General features: G+C 38.5%; 5 protein-coding genes and 2 non-coding genes across 15 annotated transcripts in view; 4 read left to right on the forward strand and 3 right to left on the reverse strand.

The window, feature by feature from the left end:
- Positions 1-532, reverse strand: part of LOC128252748 (zinc finger protein zfp-1) — a 37207-nt gene extending 36675 nt beyond the window's left edge. For 4 of the 9 annotated variants that reach the window (XM_052980758.1, XM_052980754.1, XM_052980757.1 and 1 more), the window contains exon 1: positions 254-532. In XM_052980758.1, the coding sequence (XP_052836718.1) occupies positions 254-288 (35 nt within the window). In that variant the 5' untranslated portion in view covers positions 289-532. Of the gene's footprint in view, positions 1-5; positions 182-253 lie in introns of those variants that run through there. The other 5 variants (XM_052980760.1, XM_052980759.1, XM_052980756.1 and 2 more) reach the window with 4 other exon arrangements.
- A 423-nt stretch (positions 533-955) lies between these two features.
- On the forward strand, positions 956-3014 carry LOC128252761 (secernin-3). The gene is made up of 2 exons (XM_052980803.1): positions 956-1408; positions 1920-3014. Exons 1-2 carry the CDS (start codon positions 1071-1073, stop codon positions 2644-2646), a joined length of 1065 nt encoding a protein of 354 aa, XP_052836763.1. The 5' UTR covers positions 956-1070; the 3' UTR covers positions 2647-3014.
- Positions 3015-3270: 256 nt separating this feature from the next.
- LOC128252762 (ELMO domain-containing protein 2) lies at positions 3271-4846 on the reverse strand. The gene is made up of 2 exons (XM_052980804.1): positions 4373-4846; positions 3271-3992 (listed from the first exon to the last, which is right to left on the reverse strand). The coding sequence occupies exons 1-2, from the start codon at positions 4629-4631 to the stop codon at positions 3292-3294; spliced, it is 960 nt and encodes a 319-aa protein (XP_052836764.1). The 5' UTR covers positions 4632-4846; the 3' UTR covers positions 3271-3291.
- Positions 4847-5111: 265 nt separating this feature from the next.
- Positions 5112-7664, forward strand: LOC128252765 (uncharacterized). Its single transcript, XM_052980807.1, is given in 7 exon segments — positions 5112-5642; positions 5701-5849; positions 5908-6422; positions 6497-6549; positions 6834-7022; positions 7085-7333; positions 7335-7664. Coding segments are annotated over 5 exon segments (756 nt in total). The 5' UTR covers positions 5112-5642; positions 5701-5849; positions 5908-6379; the 3' UTR covers positions 7557-7664.
- Positions 6702-6773, forward strand: Trnag-ucc (transfer RNA glycine (anticodon UCC)). The gene has a single exon. It is a non-coding gene; the product is annotated as a tRNA-Gly (tRNA).
- Trnag-ucc (transfer RNA glycine (anticodon UCC)) lies at positions 7594-7665 on the reverse strand. Its single transcript has one exon. It is a non-coding gene; the product is annotated as a tRNA-Gly (tRNA).
- A 1456-nt stretch (positions 7666-9121) lies between these two features.
- LOC128252767 (uncharacterized) lies at positions 9122-10274 on the forward strand. The gene is made up of 4 exons (XM_052980810.1): positions 9122-9176; positions 9256-9361; positions 9417-9599; positions 9659-10274. The coding sequence occupies exons 2-4, from the start codon at positions 9281-9283 to the stop codon at positions 10130-10132; spliced, it is 738 nt and encodes a 245-aa protein (XP_052836770.1). The 5' UTR covers positions 9122-9176; positions 9256-9280; the 3' UTR covers positions 10133-10274.
- Positions 10275-12985: the final 2711 nt, after the last annotated feature.

Genomic DNA, 12985 nt, shown 5'->3' on the forward strand with positions numbered 1-12985 from the left:
TTTACCCGATTTTTCACTTGAAAAGAACGCTTTTCAACGCCGTAGCGTTACGTTGCGTTTTCTGGCTTTTGCTTAAGCTTTTCCCAGCACTTTTCCGCGCCTTACAGATCTAACAGCCGCCCACGAGTAGCAAACGCACGCAAGTAAAATAATCAACACTCGAAAAAGGCGCTGAACAACACCATCCACCAGCGCAACAACAACAGTGTGCGCGAGTATTTACAACTACAGCTACAACAACACCAGCACACACCTTGTAACTTGTTTGTTGGTGTTTCGCTCGCACATCAGGAACGAGCAGTGCGGGCGCGAGAGGGAGACAACACCACCTGCTCTGTGTACAAATGCAGCTTAGGTGAAACGATATTGCAGGCTGCGCGTTTTTCCAATTGCACAAAACACGCGAAAAGCCTCCTATTCCGAGACGTTCTGAGATTTTAGCTCTAAAAACAACGATTTTTGAGCATTTTTACGCCGAAACAAAAAACCTCGGTTACAGACGATGGGTTTATTTCTAGCGATGGTTTCTTTTTCAGAGATGGTATTATATTTTAGAGATGGACAAACAGTGGCGCTAATGTTTTATCCCATTTAAAAACGTTTCCAATAAAATAATTATATGAATTTTATAAATTATGGATTTAAAATAATAATAATAAATTATTTATTAAATATTTAATTTGTACTGGTCGTACGAAACCAATAGGTATATTTCCCGGCAAAGACATATTTTGGTCACGCATAAGCAGTTTGCTCATTGGAAAACAAAATATAACAATACAGTTACATAATTAAAGCATTGCTTTGGTTATTTATTAACAATTTTTTGGAGGTCATGAAGACTTTTTTTTTTAATTTTTCTGTAATTTTTCAAGTGTTCTAGTGTTGAAAAAAAATTTCGCGGCCGACGTGGCCAGACGTGCCAAAGTGCAATCACTAATCCCGTGATATATCGTTTGGTGTTGAACAACGCTCGTGCCCAAACAGCTGTGGGAAAAATCAATTTTGCTACTCCCTCGCGTTTCTTTAAATAAAGTCTTACTTACTTACGCTAGAAAACCTAATAAAAAATGACATCCAACGGTGACTGCTTTGTTGTTTTGCCCGAGAACTGTGCCGAAGGAACTCTCATCATTGGTCGCAATGCAGAAGACGAAGAAAACGTAAACGTAGCTTCGGAGATTTGCTTCTATGATGTCAGCGAAGTGCTGGAGGGGAAGACTGACGGCGGAGCGCCTGCCGAGTCGAGCGGCGATGCAGTGCGTGTCATATTGCAGAAACCGCAGCCGGGCCTTTGGGGCGGAGATTTTGGGGCCAACGAACGCGGCGTGGCCGTGGGCCTAACCTGGGCGGCAGGTGAAAAAGAGGCCAAGGACAGCGACAGTCTTCTGGGAACGGATATTGTGCGGTACGTTATATGTTAGTTAAACCGAAAGCTCTAAAGAAGTACACCTTTTGTACATATTTGAATATATCTGGTGTATCAAATAGTATATATGTATTTAAATATTAAATTTCTTAAAAATGTATTCATACCAAAAAAATTGTATTCCATTCTCAATTCGTCCAATTTGTTCTTGGCTACAAAATATATCAAAATGTAGAAAAAGAATATATTTTTATTTTAAACTTGACGCCAAATTATTTAATGGTAACCCTATAACAGCAGCCTAATCCGTGCGATTTAATTTAGATATTTCTATTAATATCAAGGGTCCTTAAACAAGATATATTTTAGTTTGTAATCCAATTAAATCGACTAAAACAAAATACGACACTAGCACTGGTTATCTCTTCTTAAAACATTTAATTAATACATCCCTATTTTGTTTTTCAATAAAAGAGACTACAATAAAATACGACACTAGCACTGGTTATCTCTTTTTAAAACTTTTAAATAATAAATCTCTTTTTTTTAGTTTGACCTTGGCTCTGGCCAAAGACGTGGACGATGCTGTAGACCGCATTGGAGGACTGGTGGCCAGCCACGGCCACGACAACTCCAAACTGAACTTCATCACTTGTGATGCCGCAGCTGCCTGGTTCGTAAGTTGCTCGGGCAAGGTCTGGGCCGCCGAAAAGTTGGAGGCCAGCTTTATGCGACTGCCCTCGGGCGGACTGGCGGTGACCACCGTGGTCAACAAGTCCAGCGAGGGACTGGATGAGGTGGCCAGTTTTGCCGCTGCCCACGACGCCGAGGCCCAGGCCCCGACCGAGGATTGGTGTGGACCCAAGCCGGCTGGAGATGGCACATACACCCAGCATGATATGTTCGAATCGCTCCGAGCTGCCAGCAATGCGAGCAGCTCGCGGGCAGCCACCGTGTCGGTGCTGTCGGTCAAGGGGATCTCGTGCCACTGGTTCACCGGCACGCCCAATGCCGCCGAGTCTGTGTTCAAGCCGTTCGTTTTTGCCCCTAAGCCGAGGATCTCACCGTTGACCCAAGTGCAGGGTGACGCGGACTTGACGCTGCTCCACAAGCTCCACTCGCAGCGCAAGCCGGCGGCTTTGGAGCACTTGCGCAGCCTGGAGCGTTCCTGCGTGGACGAGCTGAACAACTACTTCTCTCTCCAGGATCACGCCAGTGACGAGCTGGACGAACTGCTAAAGGACTGTGTCGAGGCGGAGGTCAAGTTCTATCGCTAGAGAAACGAATACTTTCTATATGGATACTCCAAAAACTAGCTTGCAAGCTCTATTGAGCCTCGGAATTTGACTTGAGCATTCTTATGGCATTACCAAATAGGATATAGTCGGCAAACCATTTTCTTGTGCAATCTCTTATTAATTTTATTTTTTTAATTTTTATGCTTTTGCGTGATATATAAATTATTATTTATTCTATCTCAGTGAGAAATCTCTGACTTGATTTTAAAGTATTATAATGTGACATTCCAGGCTTAGTTTAAAGATTTACATACTTGCATTAAAATATATATGAATACATACAAAAATATACATTATATATGGCTCTCAAATAAACGCATAAAATCTGCATTTATACAAAAAGTAAAGTTTTTATTCAAATTGGAACTAAATAATAAATTATGAGGTTTCGAAAGCAGCAAATTAGTAAGAGGGCATTAATTTCAACCATTTAATTGAGACAGATAACAGTACATTTATTACCTTAACATTTCGCCCTGAAAGTGAAATATTAATTTGCAAAAAATGGTAGAGCCTGAAATGATTTATTCAAATCTGATCTAGCCACAGTAAGATGTAACCCCTTAAGGTAATTAGATTCGATGACAGCAAACACATTTAAAATTTATATACATCTTTTTATTTTTAGACGGATTCTACAATCAAATTGGTCTTAAAAATAGTGCTATCGTTGTGCAAGGCCTCTAGTTTTGTTATTTCAAAAGCCTGATAAATTTCGCGAAAGTCCATAATATTGCGCGGGTCGCTTTCCATCCAAAAGCGGTCAAACTCAAAGAACAGGTAGCAGTACAGCTTGTGGAAATCCTCCACTGTGCTAAAGTCCTGTCTGTGCTGCACCACCAGGTTATAGAAGTGAGTTTTCGCGGCACCCGTTTTAACTAGATTGAATGCCATTGATGTGAGATTAATGCCCACAATGGCGTATGTGTAACCCAATGTGGGATGCATCGAATGAAGGAGCACGTGCTTTGCGGCATCGTTATAGGCGGTGGCGAAGTACAGCAAGTTCTCCAGGCCGAGCATACCCATTCCCCGGAAATCTGTTTTGGGATCGTCGCCCTGGAAGCCGATGTCTTGCCACTGTTTGCTCACGCGTCCGGTAAGAGGGGCCTCCGGCATTAGAAGCTGCCATAGCCGCAGCAACTTTTGTTCGTGCTCCAGATTATCTGAGTCGTACCGTTCCGCCCGCAGCTGCTCCACCTGGTGCATAAGCCGACGGTAGCCCCAAATGCTGGTCACACAGGTGCCGAAGAGCCGGGCAAAGTCCGGATGCACATTGCTCTTGATGCGTTTCGCTTGCATGACAACGCGCGCAGCACGAGGAGCTAAAAATACACATATTCAACAAATATTAATGGGGTTTGGATTATTAGGATAAGATTTAATACAAATTATAAATATTATAAAGATTTTGAACTTATTTTCAAATATTTTAAATACTCTAAGAAGTAAACTTAGGATCAATATGCACAGATATTGATATGAATTGTCAGACTTATATGGCAACATTAAGAGTGGATCGTAATAAAATAAAAAAAATTTAACAAACATGTGTATTGTCCTTGTAAATGTAAAAACTATTTACCTATATCGGAATTTTTTTGATTTTTAAGCAATGCATTTATATCTATTTTTCTTACAAAGGGGACAAACGCATAGTAATATTGTCCTCTAATGACAGATACATAGATTTTCGTTAACCTACCAAACTCCATTAGCTCGGCATCGTTCACGTAGGGCGCCGCTTCATCAAGGTCAAGTACAAGCCGCCTTATTTGGGGTATTTTAGACAATGTCAGCGATCTTTCAACCTGACTAGTACGGCTGGCACCTTCGACTGCACCATAGCAAATCCTCTGAAGTTCCGACAGCCTGGTGAAGGCATGAAGGAACCACTTGAGAACTCCAACCAACGGTCTTATATAGCTAAATATAAACGGCAGTATTTTGTCTAGTATAAACATTTTTGTAATGAGCTGATGAGAACTCTTTTGATTTTTGGGAAATATTTTCCGATTTCGTTTGTTTGGGCCCAGGTTGCCACGGCAACGCAACTATGTTAGATTTCGATCACACCTTTAATTAGATATTGTTTTGTAGCACTTTGTATGCTGTTTTTTGTTAACTTTTTCGATTCGCAGGCAACAATAACAAATACCACTGCTTTATCTAAATAAAATCAAACAGCTGATCAGGCAGTACTGTGAACAGCGCAAGCAGTTTCTGCCAGTCTGGCAACTCAACATAAATTTATTTATGTTTTACAGTGGTATTCTATAAACTAATTCAAGTTTTGTCTTTTACGTACATTACAATTAATGTTTATATAATTTAATTTATTATATATGCAATGATAGTGTTTATTTCCAAAAATCACTTGGCTCCTATTTGAGAATCCCCCTCATATTTTTGCAATATGGCTGGTAATTTTAGCTGCTGAAAAACCGGTCACACTAATGTTATTATCCTAAATATTCTAAAAAAATTGAAACAAATATATAAAACATGTTTTTTAACGGTTACTTTAGTCTCCAATTATTGGCTTTGCATCGGTATCGATATTTACTGCTGAGTTTAAAAGCATACGATGTGCACATTTCTCTAATAAAAGTAACCAGTTACGTTTTAATATAAGTTATTTTGAGAACATGAAGCGGGCAGCAGCATTTAAAGAGTCATCCTCGCAGATGTTACCCTATAAAGTAGCTAAAAGTGAGTTTTGCAAGCCCAGTACTGAAGAAAAAATTAAGAACTTAAATGATAAGATGGACATGGTTTTTCACAATCAAATAAAAGTATTGGCGATATTGCGGTAAGTTTAAAAATGGTTTGGACCCCCAAAACTTTCCGGCATAAGAGGGATGATGAGCTTTAAATCTGAGGACTGGATATCTCAAGCATTTCCTTTGACGGAACTGGAGCAAATAGAGACGGTAGATGAGGAAATGAATGATCCCGTTAAATCATCTTTTTACGTATGTAGCTACTAACTATTAGTTGGGATATCCTGAAACACATATTCCTTATTTGCAGATCCAAACCATGAGGCATACTCTTAAGCCCGGGGGGAGGTCACGTCCTGGTGGGCTCAAAAAACACTTTCATCTTATACTAGCATGGTGGTGGCATCCACAATAAGATATCCCTGAAAAAGTTTGAAAATTTTAACAACGCCTTATTTGGTATGAAGTTTATGGTCTATTTTTTATTATTATTATTTATGCACTTTATACTTTGCAGAAGTTCAAAAGCGGGACGGATATGACAGAGACGGGAAGCCATGGCCAACATCGAGCCTGAAGTTACGATTGAAGAGGTCTTGTTTCCAGAATAACGTACTTTAAAAAGAGTCAGTTAAGATTTTGGCTTAGGGGCTGTTCACATAATACGTAAAAATCCACAGGAGTAGTCATCTCGATAGTTTTGTAATATATTGTAGGAATTTTATCTGTTAAGTTACCTGGTAACTAAGGGTTATTTAGTTCCAAGTGTATGTATGTTTATTGGGGATTTTAATCTATATAGTCTATAGAACTCGCGTGCCAAAACGATTAGATGAGGTCGCCCATGTCTCAGTATTTGGTTTCCAAAGCTCCCGCCTCAAAAATATGGTGCCCAGTCGTAAACCGGTATCGCTTAGTGAGAGACCGGCACTGGGCGGTGTTGATTCTATATTTTGTGGTTAGCTGACTTTACCGATAAGAAAACGAAAATGCGGAAAGAAAACGGAAGACTTTGGGGAAAATTAAACGATGGTGGGTGGTTTGTTTAAAAAAAAATTCATTTAGCAAATTTGGATGTTGTGTTATTTTAATTTCTTATTCTTCAGGCAAATTTGAAGTGCGCAGTGTCACCCAAGCCGATCTGGAAGAGGCTCTAGATGTGAGTAAAGTTCAATTATACTTCTGTTACTTGGTCAATCATAGCTGATGATCAACTATTAAGCTTAAAGTTTAACATACCGATTGGTGGAATTTAGTTAGTGGTAACTTTTCCACAGTAGAAAACTATTTTTGTGTTTCGGTTTCGACGTGGCGTCGGTGGTGTAATGGTTAGCATAGTTGCCTTCCAAGCAGTTGACCCGGGTTCGATTCCCGGCCGACGCAGCTCGCTTTTTGCCTATTTTTTTTTTTCTTTTTATATATTATTTGTTTTTATTTTTCCAGGTTCTCGACAGTTCATTCTTTCTTAATGAATCGGTATCCATTGCTTGCGAAATTAATTTGCCAGAAAATAACCAAGCTCGACTGGATCTGCGTGAGTTGTGCAGAATAACAGCTCTGGATGGAATTTCTTTGTTGGTAAAAGATGTGGAAACGGGACGAGTGGTGTCAGTGTCCTTTAATAAACTTCAGGTAAATCAGCTGAGTTTTATATAACACAGTTCTAGTCCTAAGCCGATTGAAAACATTTATAGTTCACACCACCACCTGGCGAGGATCACTTTTTTCTGAAATTCCGCAATGAAAGCGCGAAAAGTCCGCAGGCCCGGGGTCTAATGGATTTTATGATCGAAGTGGACGGAAGAACCGATGTGTGTGCTATGTACAACATGGATTGCTTCTGTGAACTGATGTTTCTGGCCACTTTGCCAAGCCACGAGCGGTTGGGTCTGGGACGCTCATTGTCCCAGTTCACCATTCAGCTCACTCAGGAGCTGGCTGACGGGTAAGGGCACGGAGGATATTGATGAAAAGCTGCGTTCCAAACGCCCTGCAGCTGTCACCGCACTCTGGACCTCAAGCTTCTCCCAGAAAGTGGGTAAAGCCACCAACTTCAAAGTGCTGAACGCGATTTCCTATTCCGAATTTGAGTACAATGGTAAGCGCTTCGACGAGCGCATAAGTTCTCTGCACAAATTCTGCGAACATGTTATTTATAAATTTTGAAAAAAAATAAAGTAACTTGTAACAAAAAATTTAGTTGTGCGTCGGCCGGGAATCGAACCCGGGTCAACTGCTTGGAAGGCAACTATGCTAACCATTACACCACCGACGCCATGTGGTGTATAGTTACCGTTTACCTAATTCAGTGGTGGCAGTCAATTCGTACCAACTCGTTTGCTGGCTATCGAAAGTTATCGCTATCGGTATTTGGTCACACTTAAAATTTCAGTTATGTTTGAATTTGTGGAGGGGAATTCATATAAAACTTGGAGAACGGAAACTAAAGAAAGGGATGCAAATTGGTAAAAGATTAAATACACAGCCAACAAAAATGTCTCAAAACGAAAACTAAGTTATTGTATTGGTCTTTCGTGAGGTAATTTTTTTTTTATTTACATCTTGGTAATTCAAATGCTAATAGAAATAACCATTTTAATGTAATTAATAAATATTATTTAAAATGTTATGATTAATAATAAGATCGACTGAAATATTAAAAGTGTTTTTAATACATAAACTCACCTAACTATTTTGTAACTGAAAGCGAATCAATTAGTTAAAATAATATCACTGCAGAGAATTAAATTAAAAGAAACAAATTTGGAATTTCACTTACGACCTGTTTACAAGTTAGAAAACTGTGGTTACGGTAGAACGTTAAAAACATAATTGCTTTTTTGAATTTTAAACTTGATAAATCTTGATCTATCACTAACACATTAGGTAGAATAAAGCGTTTCCGTCCCTATGAACATTGAGATCTCGAAAATTATTAAAACTAGAGATTTGATATTTTATATGTACATTCAACACAGCACAAGTTTATACAAATCGGGAAAGTCTATCATGCTAAAGTAATATATGATAGAGCCCAGTTATTAGCTAAATATGTTTATTTGGTCAGTATCTATCGACCCGCAAGTGGGAGACTTATTTAAGACAGATAGGCTGCTACTGTGCGGGGCTTTTTTTTTGTGTTCTAAATGTTTGAACATGAATTAAGTTACACGCAACCAAAGAACAAAAATGCAACATCCTGACTCACCCTCAAAAAAAAAAAAACGTTAAAAGCGGGTAAAAATTTATTTGATATCTTTGGTTGCGTTAGTCCGGCTTAAATCTATAACAGTAAATGCCCCTTTAAAAATAAAGAAAACTGTGTAATTATAATTTCTTAGAGTAAAACAAGAGTGCCCCGACTTACCAAATTCAAAATAAATATGCCCCTTGAAAAAAAACGATTTTAGGTGGCGCCATCTATCGGAAAATTTGCGTTTATGCTTGTCATCTTCTCAAATAATGGTCCAATTTGGAACATTTTTGAATGAGTTGATAGATATTGACCGAACAAACATGTACTGCTCTATGAATACCAAGTCTCTAAGACTTGCGATTTTTTCATTTTGAAATACACTTGCGCTGCTTGGACATAACTATAGTTATAAAGTATACTTTTCAACAAACACAATATATCTACACTTTTATTCTACGAGTAACGGGCATAATTATTAATTTAACGGAACCAAACGCTGTGTTATCGCTTAAATTATACCCTAAAGTTAATATAACTAGACTTTCCCTAGCTATTGATTTTAACAACCTTGCGTTCAGCGTTAGATAAAAGTAATTTAGTAAACGTCGACAAAAAGATTGACATAAAATGTATTTTACTAAAGTATTTATTTATTTTCGTTGGTCCTAGGTTTTACAATTTTGGTTTTTTGACAATGAATGACTGCTCGAGTATTTTGGATGACGAATTTCAGATTCTGCGCGTGACTTCAAACTTGTATAACGAAGTGGAAGAGGTGGGTATTTGAAAATCGTTATGTATAGAATTTGAGTTAATTAAGGTTCCTGCAGCTGCTAGTCAATGTTTCGGTGAACCAAGAATTTGGATGCCTAATCAACAACATTAAAGAGTCGCCAATAGCCATAGACGAGCTTCGTAAATTGATTAGGCACATCCTTTCCTTGGGAATATCTTTCGCCATACGTCATGTGGAAAGTGGGAGAATTGTGGCCGGAATCGCCAATATAATATTTGTACGTATTTAAAGCCCTTTATTCTAAATTCTCCATTAACGTCTAGAACACAAAAACAGAACGTGAAAAGAAAGAGCTCATATTATGATATTAGTGCCCAGATGAGAAGCCCAAGTATGATTAGATATATCCAGATGTGGGATGCTGTCGATTCGAGCTTCGATATCAATGAGCATTGCCAACTAGACAGTACTTTCGAAATGGAATACATGGGCACCTCGCCGGAATTTAGGGGTCGCGGCCTGGCTACTATATTGTGCAAGCATTCCTTCCGTTTAGCAAAGGAGATGTCCCAGGGAACGCTACAACCAGAGCTGTTCGCCCAGCTGCCGGAGGAGATGCAGATCGAAAGACCACAGGCCGTGGTGGCGATAACCACATCGTATACTTCTCGCAATATGGCCCGAAAACTGGAAATGCAAACGGTACGCAAGTGGCATTTTTCGGAACTAAGATCTTTAGGTGGTGCAATCGCGGAACCCGGTGGCGAAGAACCTTTTCAATGTGCAGAGTTGCAAGTAATTATGACTTAATTAAGCTCGAACACGAAAGGAAGCAAACTTCGGCAAGCCGAAGTTCATATACCCTTGCAGCTATTAAATATTCTTGTAGACATTAAATTATGATTTACTTGCGAGTATGTTTAAAAGCAATGAAGCTATGATAATTTTATTATTTAATAAAATAAATAATAAAAGCGTAATTCTGAACTGTCAAATAATTAAATAATCAAAAAGAATTTCTAAAAAAAATTACAAATTAAAAAAGTATAGTTTTTTAATTTTTTTTTTTAAATATTGTTATTGTTCCCATGGGAGCTTTATGTTATAGTGATGAAATTTAAACCGTCATTCTGAAATATTTTACCATTACTATATGTCGAAGAACTAAAAAAAATTAAAAACAGCAGAGTTATAATTTTTTTTTATTTATTTTTCCGATTGATTCCTATGGGAGCTATATGCTATAGTCGTCCGATCCGGATCGTTCCGACTATACGGACAGACGGACGAACAGACGGACAGACGGACATGGCTAGATCGACTCTCCTAAAGATGCTGATCAGGAATATATATACTTTATTGGGTCGGAAACGTCTAATACCCTCTGCAAGGGTATAAAAAAGCAGCTATTACGAAATGTATGATAAAAAGGAAAATTTAGTTATGCGTGGATATTTTGGATAGGTTACAGTCCTTAGCCCGCAGGGACTATTTTGAAATGAAAGCACCATAATAGTTGACTTAATTATTTCATTTTTGTTTCTTGTAACATTATAATTTCACAAATAAATTCCAATTTCAATCCAATTAAATTAGAAAAGCTTGATTCATAAATTAGCATTTGTCATTGGTGTTTACTGCCTGTCCAGAAGTGAGAGCCTGCGTCACAGATGAAGAATTTAAGCTCCTTCGGGAGACTCCATACAATTACTTAACCTTAATGTCTGGTGCAGCTACTATATTAAGCCAGTATTGAGCCTATCATTCAGTTTGGACAGCTGTTTTCCTGTGGAACAATCCCACCGGAGATGTTTGCATAACTGTCTATAAAGATCGCCAACATACCTGGGTTGGATATACCATATCTCTCAGCGAAGAAGATTTTTTTCGAATATGCGGAGCTCTTGTAATAAACTATTAATTCTACTGCACCGTAAATAATAAACAAAATTGAAACATTCTATAATTTGGCACAAGGGACTCAAGGAACGCAAAATTATATGATTTTTGCATCATTTTCTGCGTGTGTATGTATTGTAAAGTAACTATCCTGCCGCGTTTTTCTCATAATCCAGTAATCAACGTGCGAAATCGTTCACATGTTATTATCATAAATGAAAATCGCCCAAAAACGACAATCAGGGATTACAAAATTATTAACTAGATTGTCAATAAAATTTCTAATAACAATGATGACAGATTTACAATACACTTGTTCAAAGGGTTTGGAAATATTATTTGGTTTTATTCTAAATCTTTTACTGAACTAGGAAAGGCTTATGATACAGATTTTTAAAAATATAATTGAGTAACTTTTCAGGACGTTTCAAAAGTTTTAATCCCGACTGAATCCACTCAGGGCTCAGCTCACCCCGTTGTCAATGTCTATTCTCATTGTTGATTTCAATTTTTGCACTTTCGAAAAAAACTTTTCAAATGAGATTAAAATTTACACAATCCGCAGCTCGGTGAGGCATGCACTCGAGGGGATTTCCTCGCCGTTTCCCTAATGCCCGGTGTCAACACAGCCTATGGACTGCAGGGGCAGGATTGGGTGAGCAGTGTGATAAGCATTTCGATCCTACTCTGCCGCTACCTCAACAATGCGCTGGGGTTTTTAATTAGAATTCGAATAACAAAAAAATTGAAAGTACTTCGCCAAAAGAACAGGGGTGAGGCCAAGGCGGAAAGCCCTTGTGGCAGGGCAATTGCGTGTAATGATATCGGAGATCGTATGGAACTCGTAGGACTCGTAAATAGGGTTGTCTGCCAAAGAGGCGGTTACGCTTGATTGTGCTATATGACGTGTGCATAATTCTCCGAGTGCCGGCCAATTTAAGGCCTGTTCAGCTAGTTGCATTGGATTTGAAAACGACAAACAGATTATTTATTTATTTTAGAACATGTTGTTTTGGCTAAACTTTAAATCATACAATAATCGTTAGACTTAACGTTAGTCTAAATTAATTTCATTTATTAAGTTTATTATAAGCCCCTCTTATTTACACCCTAAAATTTTGTGAATTTGGTAACTATTTTTCTTGGTGTACCTATAAATGTTGGCTACAACTATTGTAATTTCATAATTGTGGCTTCAAGGCTTTAATTATAGATCGCGGTATTTTAAATTTGTGTGGGAAATATGGGCTGCATTCGGTTGTAGCAGAATGTATGGAAATGAGTAAAATTATTTTCTCGAAATGGCTTTCTCTTTATGAAGCGTATGCAAGCGTTTTAGATAACATGTTGAAAAGTATTGCCATAATTTTCATATCGTGCCTGATCTGATCTCTCATAAAAACCCCAAAGCTTTCAGCCCACAAATTTTTGGTGCAAGACAACTTGATAAAATTGAAAACTAATTTGTTTGTGCAGCTGCACAAAACGAGCAGCGCCGGCAACGATAACAACCCAGAAACAAAGGCGAAGGACTGGGGGTAGGCGGAAGGCTTCTGGCGAAGGCAAAACAATTTGTTTATCATGGTAGCCTTAGTGAGGTTGTCTGATGATGAGGCAACACACACAGGGCAAGCACGGAAAAAGGACAACAAACAAACAGAGTTTGGGCGAGGAGCAGGATGAGCCCGGCAACGCATCGGGGTAGGCCAGGATGTAAGGGGGTAACACTGCAAAAAAAACACGTAGAGTAGGGTTTACGTAAAC

Source organism: Drosophila gunungcola, chromosome 3R (assembly GCF_025200985.1).
Source record: "Drosophila gunungcola strain Sukarami chromosome 3R, Dgunungcola_SK_2, whole genome shotgun sequence".
In the NCBI taxonomy this organism is placed as follows: Eukaryota; Metazoa; Arthropoda; class Insecta; order Diptera; family Drosophilidae; genus Drosophila; species Drosophila gunungcola.